Here is an 18,162-nt window from a genome sequence, read left to right as displayed (position 1 = left end):
TACACTCTATGAAAACCAGTCATTTTGCATTAAATTTACCTATTAAACGAGAGACCCATTTTCATTCTTCTTAAGATTATAAATTTTCATTTACTCTCTTCTTTAGATGGCTGCGACTCTGAAGGATATCACAAAAGCAAAGCCAAGCGGGTTCGAACGACTTTCACCGAGGAGCAACTGCAGGTTCTCCAAGCGAACTTCCAACTGGATTCGAACCCCGACGGGCAAGACTTGGAGCGCATCGCGCAGGTGACGGGGCTCAGCAAGCGCGTCACGCAAGTCTGGTTTCAGAACAGCCGCGCGCGCCAAAAGAAGCATCAGCACACTGGGAAAGGAAAACAAAACCAGCGTTAGTATTTTTGCTCGCCTGACCGATCACAGCAGGCAAACTTTAGTAGCGCGGCGAACTTTCTCAGATGTCCCGCCTATGAGCCTAAGCGGGATATTGCACCTCGAGCGAATTTTATTTGTGTGGCTAAGCGAAATGTTGTCACTGCGACTTTAGTACTTTGATGTATTTAATTATAAGTTAAAAAGTGTTTGGCTCGTTCTCAGGTTGGTGTATTTTGTCCGCAGTGATGTCGCGGGACACGGACCCGGTGGGGTTTGGCCGACCGATCAACCTGCACCTCACCTACTCCTTCCAGAACAAGCCCCCTTTTGTCCCGATAGGTAACATGCTACATATAAGTGCATTATCATTTATAGTACCCACCTAGTACTATAAATGATAATGCACTTATATTGAATTTATGTTTTGGCGGTAGAGACGATTTAACGTATTACTTACTAAAGCGTAAACTGTTTTTGATGTTTCAGACGGCACTTCGTTTACGGATTCCTCGATGGATGAGCTCTCGGAAGATTCGTCGATCCATTGCATGCAGAGTGAAGTCTAAAATTGAAACCAATGGGTATCCATTCGTATAAATGAGTAGTCTGTTTAGAGCCAGCATTTACAGCTTTTGTTTCGAGATTGTCTACTTTTGTGAGGGTAGAAGATTAACAACCAATACTAGATATTTAGAGAATTAATGTAAATTAATAGTATTTAAGTCAATGTATAAAATAAGGCCTAATCAAAGTAACTATTTCTAAATTATTGTAAAAAGTTATAACTATTTATTTATTTATTTTTAGTAACTGTGATACTTATGTTTGCTGTCAAAACCTCTATTGTTTGCCTTTGAATTAATAGCTCCTAGAATATAATTTATTTTTTACGTCTAAGTATAGGTACATATAACCTTCAAATAATTAAATTACTAGAATTAGTAGGACCTACTTTTTCACTTCTACAAACTTATGTAAAATCTCCAATATTTGTGCCAAAACCTAAGTTTTGTCCAGTGAACTATTTCATATAGGTATAAGTAAATACCTACATAATTTATAAAGTGATATTACACTCACATAAATACATATATTGATATCTAATTCTATCATCTAATCTCTTGTCTTAATCTCAGTTTAACATGTTATTTGAAATCAATTTCAGGCCCGACCGTGATCACATTAAAACCTTTAAATAACGATATTCACTAAGTTCACTGTTAAATATTTTGCACAACATGATAAATGAAACTTGACTTAATTTATATACAATATTTTTATTGATTACTCATGACTAAAAGAATAAGTAATGGTCACTTAAGTCATTACTTACGACATTATCACATAATTACAATTAACATAAATTCTTACAAGTTAATTACCTGTTTTATAAAACAGATCTCGATGTATAAGGGACTTAGATAAACATACCCTAATACCTACATCCTCCAACAAAGTTATTTTATGCAAATTAGCCTTGCTCAATAATAACCAAGTGCCAATGCCTTCGTTCTGGTTTCATAAATACATGTTCCTTAATTATATTAAAGTGAATCACTAACTGATTAGTCTGCAATTCTAGTTATAGTCGTCAATTATATATATTATTGTAAGTTGTACGTGTCCATCGAATATCATAGAACATTACTTCTTTATTACCTAATAATTATGTAAATAGCTAATGATACTTAGTCATTTATCAAAAAACATGTCAATGTATAACGTCGTCTATAGTTTGTTATGTGAACGCGATTCAACATCTCGTCATTGTAATATTACATGCTTGGTGAGTACCTACTACAAGGTACTTTAAGTTAATCTTGTACAAATTTATTGAATATAATTATGTTGATAAAAAATTAAATACTTTTTTAAATACCACTGTCCCAACGTACAACGTACCTAACTTGCATTCAGTGTTGAGCACATACGTTATACTAAGTACCTGCACAGATTTTAAAACTGAAGGCGGCTCACTATAAATTTATTTTGATTTGCATCGCAATTTTTTTCTAAATAAGCTCTACATTTTCTTACATTCACAAGACAATTTGTCACGTAATAAATATGTAGGTTTATAGGAAAGAGTCAGATATATCGTACCAGTTTTAGAGTTAGTTACCATTGTATTTTACTGTGCACATATAAGTTTAGTTACTTGGCTACATATACATTCTGAAGATGAGCATTTTGGTATTAAATTAACATAGTCGAAATGCATTTTGTCAGAAGCACTGCCATCGTTACGACGAGCTGGTTAAATCGCCACTATTAAAATTGTATCTATGAAGCGTTTTGCAAGTCCATTGCTTATTATAGATCGAACTAACAAATATTTACTCGTAATACCAGAATCATATTTACACGAGCTGAAAATATTTGATCGTTTAAATCGTTACTATGCTAGTTCAGTATTATATAGTGCGATTTAAACGACTAGCTATGTATGATAACATACAAATAAGACTATTTTTAACACCTATGCATTAAACCCATTTATATTAATATTTAGTAAAATACTGTTAATTACGTATTTTTAACTTGATCCAGATCACAAGTTATGCTGTCACAAACCCACATTTAAAAGTTAGATTACTTATCCAGACCAAAATCATATTTTTTCTCTCTTTCGTTCGTTTATACATGACTATGTATGTACGACTGTACACCATGTGTGATTAGATTATAGAGCTTAATTCTATTAGAGCACTGTTTGGTTCCTTACGTGTAAATAAACTAGGTTGTTTAATTGGAAATCTAGAGGTTGTACAATTTAACCGGCAATACGATCCGACCCGACTCTTCCCTAAATATACAGTGAGAAGATTTGAAGACTTTTTTTCGTGGTTTCTTATGGATAAACATACTCAAGTATAGTACAGTCTCATAATTATACATCTAAACTATTTTCAAGTAAGTAATTAACAATGTTAGCCAAGTTAAGAGACGCTGAACCATTTAATCCTTTTTAAAACCAAGACACTTCGTGGAAAACACTAACAGTAAATTTTATTGTTGATAATTAAATTATACGTAACGCTAATCTTAAATTACATGTAGATAGGGCATTTATAACTTTTCCATAGTATTAAGCAACATTTCCATGTCCTGGTGGATGCCCCGCAGCAGGTCCTTCATCTGCCGCACCGAGTCCAGGATGTCGATGCTCTGCGTGTACGGGTTGTACCGGACACCGAAGTCACGAGGAATCGTAGACGCGTATTTACTGTAAACAAAAACGTTATATGTATTTATAACATTATATAGTCGTTAATGTCATCATCATAATTCGTATCATATTTGAATTATTTTCTCCTTTCATAAAATAACATCATTTTAGTATATTATAGATTTCCGTCAGGCCTCGGTGACAACTAGTTTTGACTGAGTTTTTTCAGTCAAAACTAAGTTTAAAATATTTTATTTACAACTAATTTTGACTAGAAAAAACCCTAGTTAAAACTGGTTTTTCACAGTATTCTGCCAGAGTCGAAAGATAGTTGCGATAACATAGAAAATACCCACTTCCGAAATACGATAACTTACATCATTTTTTCCTTGGCATCTTCGAAGCTGTTAGCTACGAAGTAGACGGGCTGGTACTCCGTGATGGGGTACTTCTCCTCCCCGGTGACCTCGGGCTCGAAGTCTCGCAGCTCCGGCTTGCCCGACAGGCAGTACTGCAGCTCCCCAAACGACGACAACAGACCCGCCCCGAACGCCTTCAGCTTGCCTTCTTGTCGGCACAGTCCGAACTCCACGGTAAACCAGAAGCACTGGAAATGTAATTGTACATCCATTTAAATAAAATCTCAACGACTGACAAAAACTAAAAAAATGTCATGAATTAATTACCTAATATACTAATCTGACCTAAGCAAGGACTCAGGAAGTAGATATAGCAGGAAGGATTTGTAACTACATATAAAATTAAAAATTGAAAAACTATTTTGGAAAATAGCGAATACTCTTCAAACTACGGGATCGATTTTTATCTCATATAGCTATATATACCAAGTCAGACAACGCAACGGAGCCACGCTGTTACGTCGTCGCCCAAATCTAATGTTTAATTTGTCTTTGGTTTTTATTTGTTTCTTTGTACTTATTGTATTTTATTTTGTAGTTTCACAGTGCCTTGGTTTTACTGTAATGCTGTGTTACTTATTTGACTAATAAATAAATAAAATAAATAAATATATATGAACCACCGTAAGAAAACTTGCTTTCACGTAAAAAAACCGCATGGAAATCGGTCCATTCATTTGAGAGCTACGGTGCCACAGACAGACACATATGTAGATAAACAGAGAGACTGATATTGGCGTCAAACATATAACACCCCTCTTTATGCGTCGGGGAATAAAAATAGTTATTATAAACACTGTTTAACTAACGGTGGCTAATCGCTCGATGTAGTCATCAGGAGCTCCGAGAGATGCCAAGCCGATTTCCTGCGAGAACTGAGCGAAGGCAGGGTCAGCAAACAGCGGCGCGTGGCCGAGCAGCTCGTGGCACACGTCGGGCTCCGGTGTGTACAGCGGCCGCGAGTGGTGGCGGATGTACTGCGTGCTGTGGAACACGCGGAACGCCAGCCCCGCGAGGAAGTCGCGTGACGACAGCAGCCCCGCTACTGGCCGCAGGGTGAACCCGGTGCAGTCTGCAAGTATGTACAAGCTAGTGAGAAGTGAGAACTACTAGGCGTTCGTCACGGAACAGAGAAACGTAGGATCCAATAAATTGCGCATAATAAAAAAATATAAAATATTTGTACCTATTTACAATTAAGTAAGTTTATTTAAGGCAAAGGAAGACTGTTGCTTTATTATCTGAATAACTAACCTTTTAGGAAATTGGATACATCCTCCAATTGAGGAATGTTGTCTTCTCTGTATCCGCAGTTCTCAATCAGCAAAGGGAACACGTGGTTGTGCTCCTTGCAAGCATGCGTCGGGTAGAGCTCGGTGAGCTTCCTGAACACCGCACCCCAAGTGGCGATCTCCTGCGGGCTGTAGTTCACGTGCGGCAGCGGCTGACCGTGCCGGTAGTTGTAAGCGATGTCGGCAAAATACTTGCGCCGCGCGCGGTACTCTGGGTCCGTAAAGCCTGGGTGATCCGCATCTAACTCAGAGCCGTACGAAAGAATTTGGTTGGCGAATCTGTCCAAGTCACGAATACGTCTGGGAAACCACGGGACGGCAGCTGTAACAAAAATACAAATGGCAGTTACCTACTAATTAGTACCTTACACATTGGATAAAACTTCTTAGCTTAGGGTGTATGTTTCTTGCCACTACAACAACAGGTACCTATACCCACACAAAAGTCACGTTTTTAGTGTTTAATTTTTGTATTTTGTCACGTCACATTTAAGCACGTAAACAAGAACGGGATGTAAAAATAAAGCCCCATTTAAACGGATCAAGAACTTGCATGCGATTTTTGTTACATGGTCATGGAGGTATTTGGTCGACTGACTGAATACCTATGTACATTGTACTCTCCACTACTCTGTAGTTATTGGCAATGCATCTAATAAATATTGCACGCAAGTGCTCAATTTTAGGGTTCTGTACTTCAAAAGGAAAAATGGAACCCTTATAGGTTCACTTTGTTCTCCGTCCGTCCATCTGTCTGTCAAGACCCTTTATCTCGGGAACGCGTGGAAGTATCGATATAGTCAGCGATAAAAACTTATACCAAAATGATATTTTTGCCACATATTTGGATATCTCTCTCTCTAAAAAATAACTTACATCTATTGTCCTTGTAATTTCTGGATATGATGTTAAGGTAGCCCACGTTCTTTTTAAGGTCTTCTAAGGCAGCCCCAAAGTCGCCGGTGCCATGCTCGCACTCCACCATGAACTCGTACCCCGGGCGCCTGGCCGAAGACCGGGACTCGATGTGGCTGAGGTTCACTCCATGAGAGGAAAAAATGCTTAAAAACTTTGCCAAGCAACCAGCTTGGTCGGGTGATTCGGCAGAAAATAATAACCAAGTAGACTTGGCCGAATCACGACCCTCTTTTATGTAGTTTCCACCGTGCATCAATTTCGGCTGGAAAAAAAGGTATTTTTTAGTACAAGTAGAAATTAAGTACAAGTGTGGATGGATATCAAAATTGCCTCACGGATGCCTAATTAGTGCACTAAATTTTAAAACTTTAGAGCGAAAGGGGTCCTTATCAGAATAAGGAATAAACTATATTTTTTACGTGACTTTAATTTATGATTATGAATATTATGATAAATGTCAGCCTATCATTCATAAATGACGAACTTCTCACTGATAACGTATCACCCTATAAAATAATGAATTCAGGTTACATCAAGAATTAGTAACGTGATAACCTCCAACCCCGATCACTCTCTGTGTTTAATTCAGAGCAATGAAGACACTTACACGTACTGTAGAGCATAATATAATTAATATACATAATTATGTATACTCGTACTGTTACTAGGTATCCTCCCTACCCGTGGCAGAAAGGGTTTTTTTAACTAAGTTAGACATACACTCTCAGATCTAACCACTAAAATACATTTGTATTGATTATTTTATTAATTGCATTGCTACCCAATCGTTACTTTAAACACATACACAATTAAATAAGTAAATATGCGCTACTAACCACTCGGTAAAGCTGTAACTTATTTTGCGTAACGAATATTAGACTATTTTTATTTATTTATTTTTAGTTTACTTTATTATTATATATTTCATGTATTTTAACTATTTTTTATATAAAAAGGCACTCCCTAGTCCCTTAGGCCTTGGCGTTGCAATTTGCCTCGCTTGCGAATTGCAACAAAATGCTGTGACTAAGCATTTTCCCCACTGCATACATTGCTGGACCCAAATGTGTGATTTTTCTGTTACATAATTTTCTCTGCTATTTTTGTATTGATGTTGTTATGTTTTTTTATTATCTTGTGTTGGAACGCTGGTGGCCTAGCGGTAAGAGCGTGCGACTTTCAATCCGGAGGTTTCAACCCCGGCTCGTACAATGAGTATGTCGACACTTATGTACGAAATATCATTTAATATTTTCAGTGAAGGAAAACATCGTGAGAAAACCTGACTAATCACAATAAGGCATAGTTTCCCCTCTGGGTTAGAAGGTCAGAAGGTAGGTTTGAGGCTCGCTTTAGTAAAAACTAGTGCCTACGTCAAATCATGGGATTAGTTGTCAAGCGGACTCCAAGCTGCCATGAGCCGTGCCAAAATGCCGGGATGACGCGAGAAAGTAAGATTTTTTTTAAATTTCTTTTATCTTCTTATGCTGTGTACGAGTATGTGTGCTGTATGAAATAAATGTATTTTTTTCTTTCTAAAGATATAGGTAAGTATAACCAACACATCAAAATGTTTAACTTCAGTTAATTACCTACCCGTGTCGATAATTATACAAAAACAAAGTACTTAATAACGTAATGTTTTGCATCAATTTGTTATGTTTATACTCTGACAATTTGTGATAACTGTAAAAAGTATATGTACTAAGGTCAAAGATATTGTAAATATTTCTAGCACGAGTGCTGATTAGATAGAACATTAACCTTTTGCAGCCTAGAGACCTATAAAAAGGCCTTCTATTCCATCGTATTTTGAACCTATAGAGTATGTATCAAAACGAAAGGCAAAGAAAGAGACCCATTAATGTTTAGGTCATACTAAGCAATTTTTACAATGGGACTAACCTCGAAAACGCGGGAAAAAAATTGATCCTCCCATAGGAAATATCAACATCAGACCAGCAAAATGTATGAAAAATCCGATGTAATTTTCCGCGTTTTCAGGGTTGGTCCCATGGTAAAAGTTGATCAGTTTGACCTAAACATTAACGGGTCTCTTTCTTTGCCTTTCTTTCTGTTACATACTGTATATTTAACCGACTTCTAGATTTCAAAAGTAGGAGATACCGTCATTTCTGGACTTGGACCTTGACCTGCATTTATCTAGAAAACAAGCCAAGCATTTGCACTTAGATAGTGCTATTTGGTGAAATAAAACTGCTCAGGAAGACCAAAATGGAACTCCTCTACGACAAAAGTTTTTTTCGAAGTCTTGACGCTAATTGAAATTATTATGAAATAGGTAGGCACTGTGGTTGTAAATAAATTCAATGGCATATCAAACTGTTTTGAGAAGTCGGTTTCAGATTATAACCAAACGTCGGACTATAGGGGGCAGTTTGAGGGCAAAGTAAGGTTTACAAAAAAATCTTAACTTGCGAGTATTATAATGTACCTAGTATTTGTAACATAGTTAATTAAATTAGTTACCCGTTATCATTTATTCATCTTTAATGTGTAAATACTCTTTGAAGTGATGACTGATAGCCCACTGAAGTGGCCACTTAAAAAACAAATAAATAGCTGACATGCGTCATTATGACTGTTGTTCATACTTATATTTGTTGGTAGAGTGCCGTCTAATCAATAGAAAGATTTGCTTTATTTGTTAATTTGCATATCTATGTACTAGGTACCAAATACTAGGTACAAATACTCGAAAGTGAATTGATTCATTTGCGAACCTTACCTATCATTCTGACATGCCACGAAAATGCCCGCTGGAGTCCGACGTATGATTATAACTATTATGTAGGTACTTTGTGTTTGTTTTGCAAGCGTTTCGTGAGCGGCATAATAATTATCACATTTACACAAAACATTACACATATAATACACAACGTGTTTTTATAGATTACAGTCACAATGACGCACACGCAGTGACGTCAGTATTATTATTTCGTAAAAGTTTGACGTTCAAAATAACACTTGCACTGCGTGGGCTATAGTTCGTTTTTTTTAGCATTAGAAAGAACTTGCAAGAAGGTAAGCGATCTTGACATGTCTTTTAATTGAAAAACGCTTTATAAAAATATAAAACTATTACTTAAGAAAGCAGAAGAATACAATATGTATAAATGATCGTATTAGATTCATAATTGTTACATAATATATTTGCCGTAACTTATTTTTAAAATGTGTTTTTCAATTAAAAGACACATCAAGATTGTTTACCTAATTTCTAATGCTAAAAAAAAAAAACGAAGTATAAATATCAAAATCGTTGCAAACTTGTCTTGGTCTGATTCTAGTTCGTAAGACGGATTGTCCGTAATTTCCATTATCACAAATCTATTTTGCTCGGAAAATACAGGGTGATTCAGGAGACGTGAGCAGGACTAACACTGCGCATTTCGTAAATTATATGCAACTGTTTCGTATCAGTATCAGTGAGGTTAACGTAAATTTTCTAGTCTAGTTGAAAAAAAAAGTTATTAATTTATTTACGACATGCATGGTCACCCTAGAATTAGAATACTAAACTACCGATATTCTGTGTCAAATTGAATGTCATCAATGTCATCACGCTCTGGTTACTTTTGAAAACTCGTATCTCACTCAAGTTTGACAGTTTATTTTCTTCGTAATCAAAATGCTGTCATTACGGATAAAGAGGTTTTAAGTTTATTAATTAGGTCTTGTAGGGTGACCATGATTGTAGAGAATTAAATTTGCCCTCACCAAAAAGTTAAAAAATAGGAAAAAGTGTGGTTGTTTCACCTAAATATGACGGTGATCGATCAATTATCAGTTACTGAGTGTGCAGGATTAGTCCTGCTCACAACTCATGAATCACCCTGTATAAGATGTACCTACCCATTTATTATGATGAAATTTAGTATGAAAGAATTGGTTCGTAAATAATTATTTAAAGTACCAAAACATTAAAAAAAAAAATTTCAGCGTCATTTGGTTTCATATCTTAGCAGCATTGGTAGCCTAGCGGTATGAGCGTGCGACCGGTGCGATTTCCAATCCGAAGGTCGCAGGCTCAATCCCCGACTCGGAACTTATAAGTAAGTACCACCCGCTTTTTGGTGAAAGAAATCGTCGTGACGAAACTAGACTAATCCCAAAACCCCAATGATACTTACCTATGATTAAATATAAGACCTAGTTTCTACGACAATCCTTGGGATTCGTTGCCAAGCGGACCCAAGATTTCCATGAACATAACAAACGCTAGGAAGTAGAAAGGTTTAATAGTTTCACATCTTGTTTCGATTTAAGCTTTTGCTTAGTGCATACAACACTCAATTAGCATGATGCATAAATATTTTGGAAGATATCATTTCTAGAACCTACTGCCCATGAGATTCAAATGTGTCTAATAAACCTATCTGTTTAACCCCAGAAACTTTCAAATTACGAAAGTAAATGAGGCTCGCACACCGAGAGTAAAAATGTCCCATTGGATACCTACCTACAAAAAAGCGCGCACACTGTGACGTCACATCATGACACACGGCTGCGTCGTAAAGTATGCAAAAGTATCATGACATGAAGTATCAGTTTTTCACTATTTACACCGTAAAAAAAAACAAATATTTTCTCTCTCGTTATAACATAAGGGATCTGTTAATTAAAAATAAACTGATATCTTACAACTTAAAGATACTAATCGTTACAAATATAATTACATAAAAACTTGGAAACTTATAAACTTATAAATCGTGGATAAATTTCTTGTTGTTGACATGTTGACCGTGTTTATTACCTACGATGAAATATTTTTCACGCTTGTAGACCATTAAGCCTTGTCCGCACAACGAATCTACTCCCATTTGTTGTACAGATTCTATAGATCAAAAAATAAGAAATACAATTCCATGTACCAGAAATCACTAAGATTTACATGCAAGGAGATTAAACTGAAGGTATCAAAAAAAAATAAAGAAGAAAAAAGTTATGTATCAAGTTTTATAACCTGTTATAATTATTATATCGCGTAGGTAATTAAGTAGGTATGTATTTAGTAATGCTTTGCTTGCTTATTAGCAGTATCAACTAATTAGGATAACCTTCTTGAATAAACGATAATGAGTGAGCGACATTTATCTGGGGTTTATTAACGGATTTATTTACATACTGTAAAACGGGGTGAGTAGGTTTCGCGGGGAGAGTTGGGTTATGAATGGGGAGAGAAGATTTGAGAGGGGGATGAGAAGGGATTTTAAGGATACTGCTACAAGAATAATGTATTCCAATTACAAATGGGGCTATAGTAATACGCATAATAAAAAAAAATCGATCCAACAATCTTCCAAAATCACCTTTGTATAAAAAACCCTCTCACCCCAAATACGAGGTACTACGGGGTGAGGTGGATTTTCCTCTTTATCGTCAAAGTTATAAAATGGAACTACCCAAAATAAAATACAAACTAAAATACAAACGTCCGAACCACTTATTATATACACCATTCAGTTTTCACATGTAAAAATAAAATTTTATCGAGGTTTGAAAGTCAAATTTCACCAAACTCACCCCATTTTACGGTACCGAGAAAACAGGGAAAATAAATTGAGCGCTGTGAGCTTGGAGTTGTTCAATCCACATTATAATTCACAACATTTATATGTCGCAGTGCTGTCTGGCCTGATATTATAAGTACTTATATGTATAGATCATAATTAAATTATGTCTGGATTTTAGTTGCGAGCGATATAATAAGAATAAGTTTATTAATTAATGTTCAGTAAAAGTGGGATTTTTAAGTAAAAATATGACTGATAATAAAGAAACAACACCAGTTGTGTGGGGAGGGACGTATTTATTTTTTCATTTCTGTTCTTCTGCTGTGTCCTGGCTGACACCACAATAAAGAGATGATCTGCGCAAAAAGTAAATCCACTTCTGAATTCATCTTTAAAATCTCGGATATACGTGGTAAGAAGAGCTTTTATTTTAATAATGAATTACGCACCTAATTTAAATAAATATGTAGAAATATGCTGATTGAGCTTGGCCACTTACCTTGTCTGGCGGCGAAGACGACAGATTGTCTTCATTTTGGGGAGTTTTGTATACCTCCATTTTGAAAATGTAATGTGCGAGCGTAAGTGTTCCCTCGCGGGCAGCTACGTAAACAACCGGCTAGCACTCGCGCGCAGCTTTTATGTCGCCTGTAATGTGACGTCATCTCGATAAAAGCCACTTAAAACACACATCACCCTGCGGGCGCAGCACGGTTCCATTTTTATCGACTATCACTATGCACGCCCCTTTCGCACTTACATACTTGTTAGAACGTGACAGGCATGGTGACAAGCGATAAAAAGGCTACCGTGCTAAGCCGCCTGGTGCATAACTGATTAAGGGTCGGTTGCACCAAAGCGTCTGTCACTACATTTTATTGTATGCGAAGTTTCATAGTTCAGTTGCTGAGTGACGTTGAATTAGTCCGGTAATTGCGGTAAGTCCGGTAACAACTGGTCTTAATCTTGCAGTGAAATCGTTAAATACGAATTACACAGGTAAGACTTCATTTGTTACCTAATTACTTAACTGGTCATAGAAGAATTTTATAAACTGGGCTTTAAAAACATGTTCAGATATTATAGTAATTATATCCAACGGTACAAGTCGCTAAAGGTTATCTAAAATATAAAAAGGTACCGCGTCCAAACGTACACAGACCGAGCTCGTTGGCCTCGACATATCTACGCCTCAAATTAACTCACTGGTCGATGCAACAAGCGTTTGGAGTTGCGTTAGGTACTCGATAACTTATTTTCCTCAAAAACACACTACCTACTCAGTTTTATGTAAATGGTACCTATTAGACATATTTATGTTTATGAATGACTACAACCCGTGCGAAATCACCTTTTCATACACACGTAGTCCTCTTATTCCTCTCTGGATATTAACATTATTAAAAATATTTTGACACTATTTGTTGTATGTATATCGACCCTATGAACCTACGATTGTTTTTTTAAAATTATTATAAGAGTCAAGAGCATTTCAAAATTTGTATGTAATCTACTAATCTATTTTTCGCTCCTAATTTCTACAATAATCTAAAAATCGAAAAATGTCTAACCTAGGGGCATAGCTATGGTTAATATACTGATACAATTATACAATCTATATATATAAATGCAAGTGTCCTGACTGACTGACTGACTGACTGACTGATTCATCAACGCAGAGCCGAAACTACAAAAGCCAGAAAGTTGAATTTTACACACCAGATTGCATTTATAAAGTGTACAAGAGATAAGAAGCGATTTTGAGATATTCAACCCCTAAGGGGGTTAAAAAGGGGATGAAAGTTTGTATGGGGTTAAAGTTTTCTTTTAAGCTAGGAATTTGAAACTTCGTAAAAAGATATATTATTAAAATACAAGAAAACTAATTTCAGCGTTTTTGAAAATTCATCCCCTAAGGTGGTGAAAAAGGGGTTGAAAGTTTGTAAGGAAATCAAAAAAAAATTCGAGTGGTTGAGTTGAATCTTTGTATTTAGGGATATTATTAGAAGACGAGAAAAGTGATTTCAGCGTTTTGTAAAATTCATCCCCTAACAGGGTTAAAAAGGGGTTGAAATTTTTAATCCATTATAAATGCTTTGAAACTTCTTAGAAAGGCATAATAGCCCATTACAAAAAAAGTGATTGCAACGTTTTTGGAAATTCAACCCCTAAGGGGGTTAAAAAGGGGATGAAGCTTCGTCTTCGGGTGCAAATTTTATTTTAAGCTAGGAACTTGAAACTTTGTGAAAAAGTATCAAATTCAAATACAAGAAAACTAATTTCAGCGTTTTAGAAAATTCATCCCCCAAGGTGGTGCAAAAGGGGTTGAAAGTTTGTATGGAAATGAAAATTTTTTTCTATTGCGGAACTTGAATCTTTGTATTTGGGGATATTATTAGAAGACAATAAAAGTAATTTCAGCGTTTTGTAAAATTCATCCCCTAACAGGGTTAAAAATGGGATGAAAGTTTGTATGGATATCAAACATTTTTTCGAGTGTAGGACTTGAATCTTGGTATTTGGGGATATTATTAAAAGACAGGAAAAATGATTTCAGCGTTTTGTAAAATTCATCCCCTAACAGGGTTAAAAAGGGGTTGAAATTTTTAATCCATTATAAATGCTTTGAAACTTCTTAGAAAGGCATAATAGCCCATTACAAAAAAAGTGATTGCAACGTTTTTGGAAATTCAACCCCTAAGGGGGGTTAAAAAGGGGATGAAGCTTCGTCTTCGGGTGCAAATTTTATTTTAAGCTAGGAACTTGAAACTTTGTGAAAAAGTATCAAATTCAAATACAAGAAAACTAATTTCAGCGTTTTAGAAAATTCATCCCCCAAGGTGGTGCAAAAGGGGTTGAAAGTTTGTATGGAAATGAAAATTTTTTTCTATTGCGGAACTTGAATCTTTGTATTTGGGGATATTATTAGAAGACAATAAAAGTAATTTCAGCGTTTTGTAAAATTCATCCCCTAACAGGGTTAAAAATGGGATGAAAGTTTGTATGGGGTTAAAGTTTTCTTTTGAGCTAGGAATTTGAAACTTCGTTAAAAGATATATTATTAAAATACAAGAAAACTAATTTCAGCGTTTTTGAAAATTCATCCCCTAAGGTGGTGAAAAAGGGTTGAAAATTTGTATGGATATCAAACATTTTTTCGAGTGTAGGACTTGAATCTTGGTATTTGGGGATATTATTAAAAGACAGGAAAAGTAATTTCAGCGTTTTGTAAAATTCATCCCCTAACAGGGTTAAAAAGGGGTTGAAAGTTTGAATCCACTACAAATGCTTTGAAACTTCTTAGACCGTAATAGCTGATTACAAAAAAAAGTAATTGCAACGTTTTTGGAAATTCTACCCCTAAGGGGGTTAATAAGGGGATGAAAGTTCGTCTTGGGGTGCAAATTTGGGACACGGCATACTTAGCCCCAATTCAGTACGAGCAAGTCGATATACCTTTTGTGCCGCAAGTGAAAAACTTGGGGTTGACCATCGATAGCGGACTGACTTGGGATCCTCAGGTGTCTGGCGTTTGTCGTAGAGTGACTAATACTCTTAGAGCACTCTATCGGTTTAAATATTTTCTCCCGACCTGCACCAAGACTCTTCTAGTCCAAGCCCTCGTTCTACCCATCCTGGATTATGCTGATGTGTGTTATAGCAATCTCACCCAAGCTTACCTAACCAAGTTCGATCGGTTACTAAACAACTGCATCCGGTTTGTCTTTGGACTACGAAAATACGACCATATCTCCGCTTATCGCAAAAAACTTAACTGGCTCCCTATTCGTGAACGTCGTTCCTTGCGTATTCTCTGTACTTTGTTTTCAATTCTATTCGATCCTTCAACCCCTGATTATCTTCGTTCCAAATTCAAATTTGTGACTCCGCGCCCCGGCACAGATCTCCGAACCTCCCGTAGCCTTCAGCTCATTGTGCCTCGTCATCGTACAGGTTTCATGTCGAATTCCTTCACCATCCAGGCAATCCGGCTGTGGAACGATCTTCCTCTCTCTATTAGACAGGCCCAGAACAAATTCTCTTTCAAGCGCATGTTGCGCAAGCATTTGTCGGACCAGGTTCATAAGTCGTCCTCATGATGTTTACAGTGGGTATATATATATATATATATATATATATATATATATATATATATATATATATATATATATATATATACTTATATATATGTATGTATATATGTATTTATATAAATATATTTATATATGTGTATATATTTACGTACTTATATTTATTTATTTATGTATAATATTACGCATCATGTATATATAATGTCATATGTGACGTTCCACGGGAAAAGGTACCTTATGAGGGTTTCTAGTTTCGGAGATATGAAATGTTTTGTAAAGAGGTGAAAAAATGCTCAATTTTTTTTTATTGTGTGATCTGAAACCTTAATGCGTAACGTTTGTTTACCTGTTTTTATTTTTGTTATAAGTTAGTTATAAGCCTAGTAATGTCGTCTCAGAGTTTAGTAGAAAAGGTACCTTATGGAAAAAAAGATTGAAAATTCCCAAAAAAACTAGTCAATACGGGAAAAGAAGTTTGGTAGAGAACTGTATTAGCATTCTGCAAAACTAATTTGATAATTTCAGTTCTGGTTGGGGCGCCTAGCAAATATTATAACCGTACATCGACCGACATCACAAATCCAAGTAGCCTGCTATTATACCAAAGTTACTCTCGTGAAGTCTTTCTTAACTAGAATAATCTTCATTTGGTTTGGTCGCATGCAGTAAATCAGCCATTGGTTTGCTGAAAAATGCCAATACCCGACGCATTACCTTATGGAATATATGAGGTCATTGAACCTCAATGCCGCTTATCTTCAATGGCAACCAAAATATATTATTGATAAGAAATAGACGATTTATACAATCTTTACCCCAAAATATTATTAGTTTATCCTAACTGTTCCATCATCATCATGCCTCATCATGTAACTTGACCATAAGGTACCTTTTCATTACATACAAATTATTGGTCTTATTTAAGATTATTATGACGAAGAACTAATTAAATTTGTGGCAGTTTAATGTAAATTAATATTTTCTATTCATAAAAGATAAACTGTAATGTGATTGATGTTTTGTAGTGATGTATTATTAGATTTATTTCCATAAGGTACCTTTTCGTAAATGTATGGAGCAAATACTGTTATTGTTATGTAAGTTTAAAGTGGCATAAGGGGTTAAATATAGTATTTAGTTGGGGTTTTAGGATTTATTTCATTTGTATGACAGAATTTCTTTCATATGTGCTCAGAAAAATTGATTGTGTGTCACATTAAAAGTAAAAATATTCAATTTTGTGATTTTATACGAAAAAGTCAGAAAATACATTTTCACCTCTAAATCGGTATTGTTTTTTGCTTAAACTGTCTGTCAGTGTCGTTTTCTAATAGATAAAATTTAAATCTTGAGAGCTCATTGCAATCAATCGTGAAAATGAAAGAAAACTTTATTTTTAAGAGATTGGTTAGTATACACATAAATCAGTCGATATCAAAAGTTTCTATTTGCATTACAGAACAAGTCGCAATATTTTTTTAATCTCAGATATATAAGGTATTATTATTTGTAGTCAACTATGTAACTTACTTCAGGAACATAGTTTTTTAGGCGGCTAAACTTAAAACTTCTCTATCGTAGAGTTGCTCATTTCACAACATTATTTTCAAAAAATCATATCTCTGTAACTACGCAACCTAGGAGGTTGATCTTTTGTGTTATCGATAGCTTATTTATAGTAGATTACTGGGGTATGCATAACTCCATACCCGCCATAAGGTACCTTTGACCGTGGGACGTCAATTATATTATAGTTTAGTGTTTTTTTTTTCTTCTTTCCAAATTTACTGTAACAGTATTCTGAGCCTGCACCAACTAGATCTTTCGGTTTAGCCCATGGTTGACTGGTAGAGAATGCCTTCTGGCATTAAGTCCGCCATTTGTACTCTTCATTTATTGTGCAATAAAGTTTAAATAAATAAATAAATAAAAATTTTATTTTAAGTTAGGAACTTGAAACTTTGCAAAAAGGTATTAAATTAAAATACAAGAAAACTAATTTCAGCGTTATTGAAAATTCATCCCCTAAGGTGGTGAAAAGGGGGTTGAAAGTTTGTATGGATATCAAATTTTTTTTCGAACGCGGGATTTGAATCTTTGTATTTCGGGATATTATTAAGAGATAGGAAAAATGATTTCAGCGTTTTGTAAAATTCATCCCCTAACAGGGTTAAAAGGGGTTGAAAGTTTTAATCCATTACAAATGCTTTGAAACTTCTTAGAAAAGCGTAATAGCTGATTACAAAAAAAAATATTGCAACGTTTTTGGAAATTCTACCCCTAAGGAGGTTAAAAGGGGGATGAAAGTTCGTCTTGGGGTGCAAATTTGATTTTAAGCTAGGAACTTGAAACTTTGCAAAAAGGTATTAAATTAAATTACAAGAGAACTCATTTCAGCGTTTT

At 35.4% G+C, this 18,162-nt stretch overlaps 2 protein-coding genes across 2 annotated transcripts in view; one reads left to right on the top strand and one right to left on the bottom strand.

The window, feature by feature from the left end:
* The window catches only part of LOC134679011 (LIM/homeobox protein Awh), a 39,885-nt gene extending 36,668 nt beyond the window's left edge, over positions 1-3,217 (top strand). Inside the window, exons 4-6 of the mRNA XM_063537802.1 lie at positions 107-349; positions 577-672; positions 820-3,217. Coding sequence (XP_063393872.1) covers positions 107-349; positions 577-672; positions 820-899 — 419 coding nt within the window. The 3' untranslated portion in view covers positions 900-3,217. The remainder of the gene's footprint in view (positions 1-106; positions 350-576; positions 673-819) is intronic.
* Positions 3,218-3,322: 105 nt separating this feature from the next.
* LOC134679008 (protein henna) lies at positions 3,323-12,304 on the bottom strand. The gene is made up of 6 exons (XM_063537794.1): positions 12,168-12,304; positions 6,090-6,393; positions 5,176-5,535; positions 4,731-4,993; positions 3,880-4,109; positions 3,323-3,559 (listed from the first exon to the last, which is right to left on the bottom strand). The coding sequence occupies exons 1-6, from the start codon at positions 12,225-12,227 to the stop codon at positions 3,403-3,405; spliced, it is 1,374 nt and encodes a 457-aa protein (XP_063393864.1). The 5' UTR covers positions 12,228-12,304; the 3' UTR covers positions 3,323-3,402.
* Positions 12,305-18,162: the final 5,858 nt, after the last annotated feature.

Source organism: Cydia fagiglandana, chromosome Z, assembly GCF_963556715.1.
Source record: "Cydia fagiglandana chromosome Z, ilCydFagi1.1, whole genome shotgun sequence".
Classification (NCBI taxonomy): Eukaryota; Metazoa; Arthropoda; class Insecta; order Lepidoptera; family Tortricidae; genus Cydia; species Cydia fagiglandana.
The sequence above is the reverse complement of the archived record's forward strand: the minus strand, read 5'-3'. Positions and strand labels throughout refer to the sequence as shown.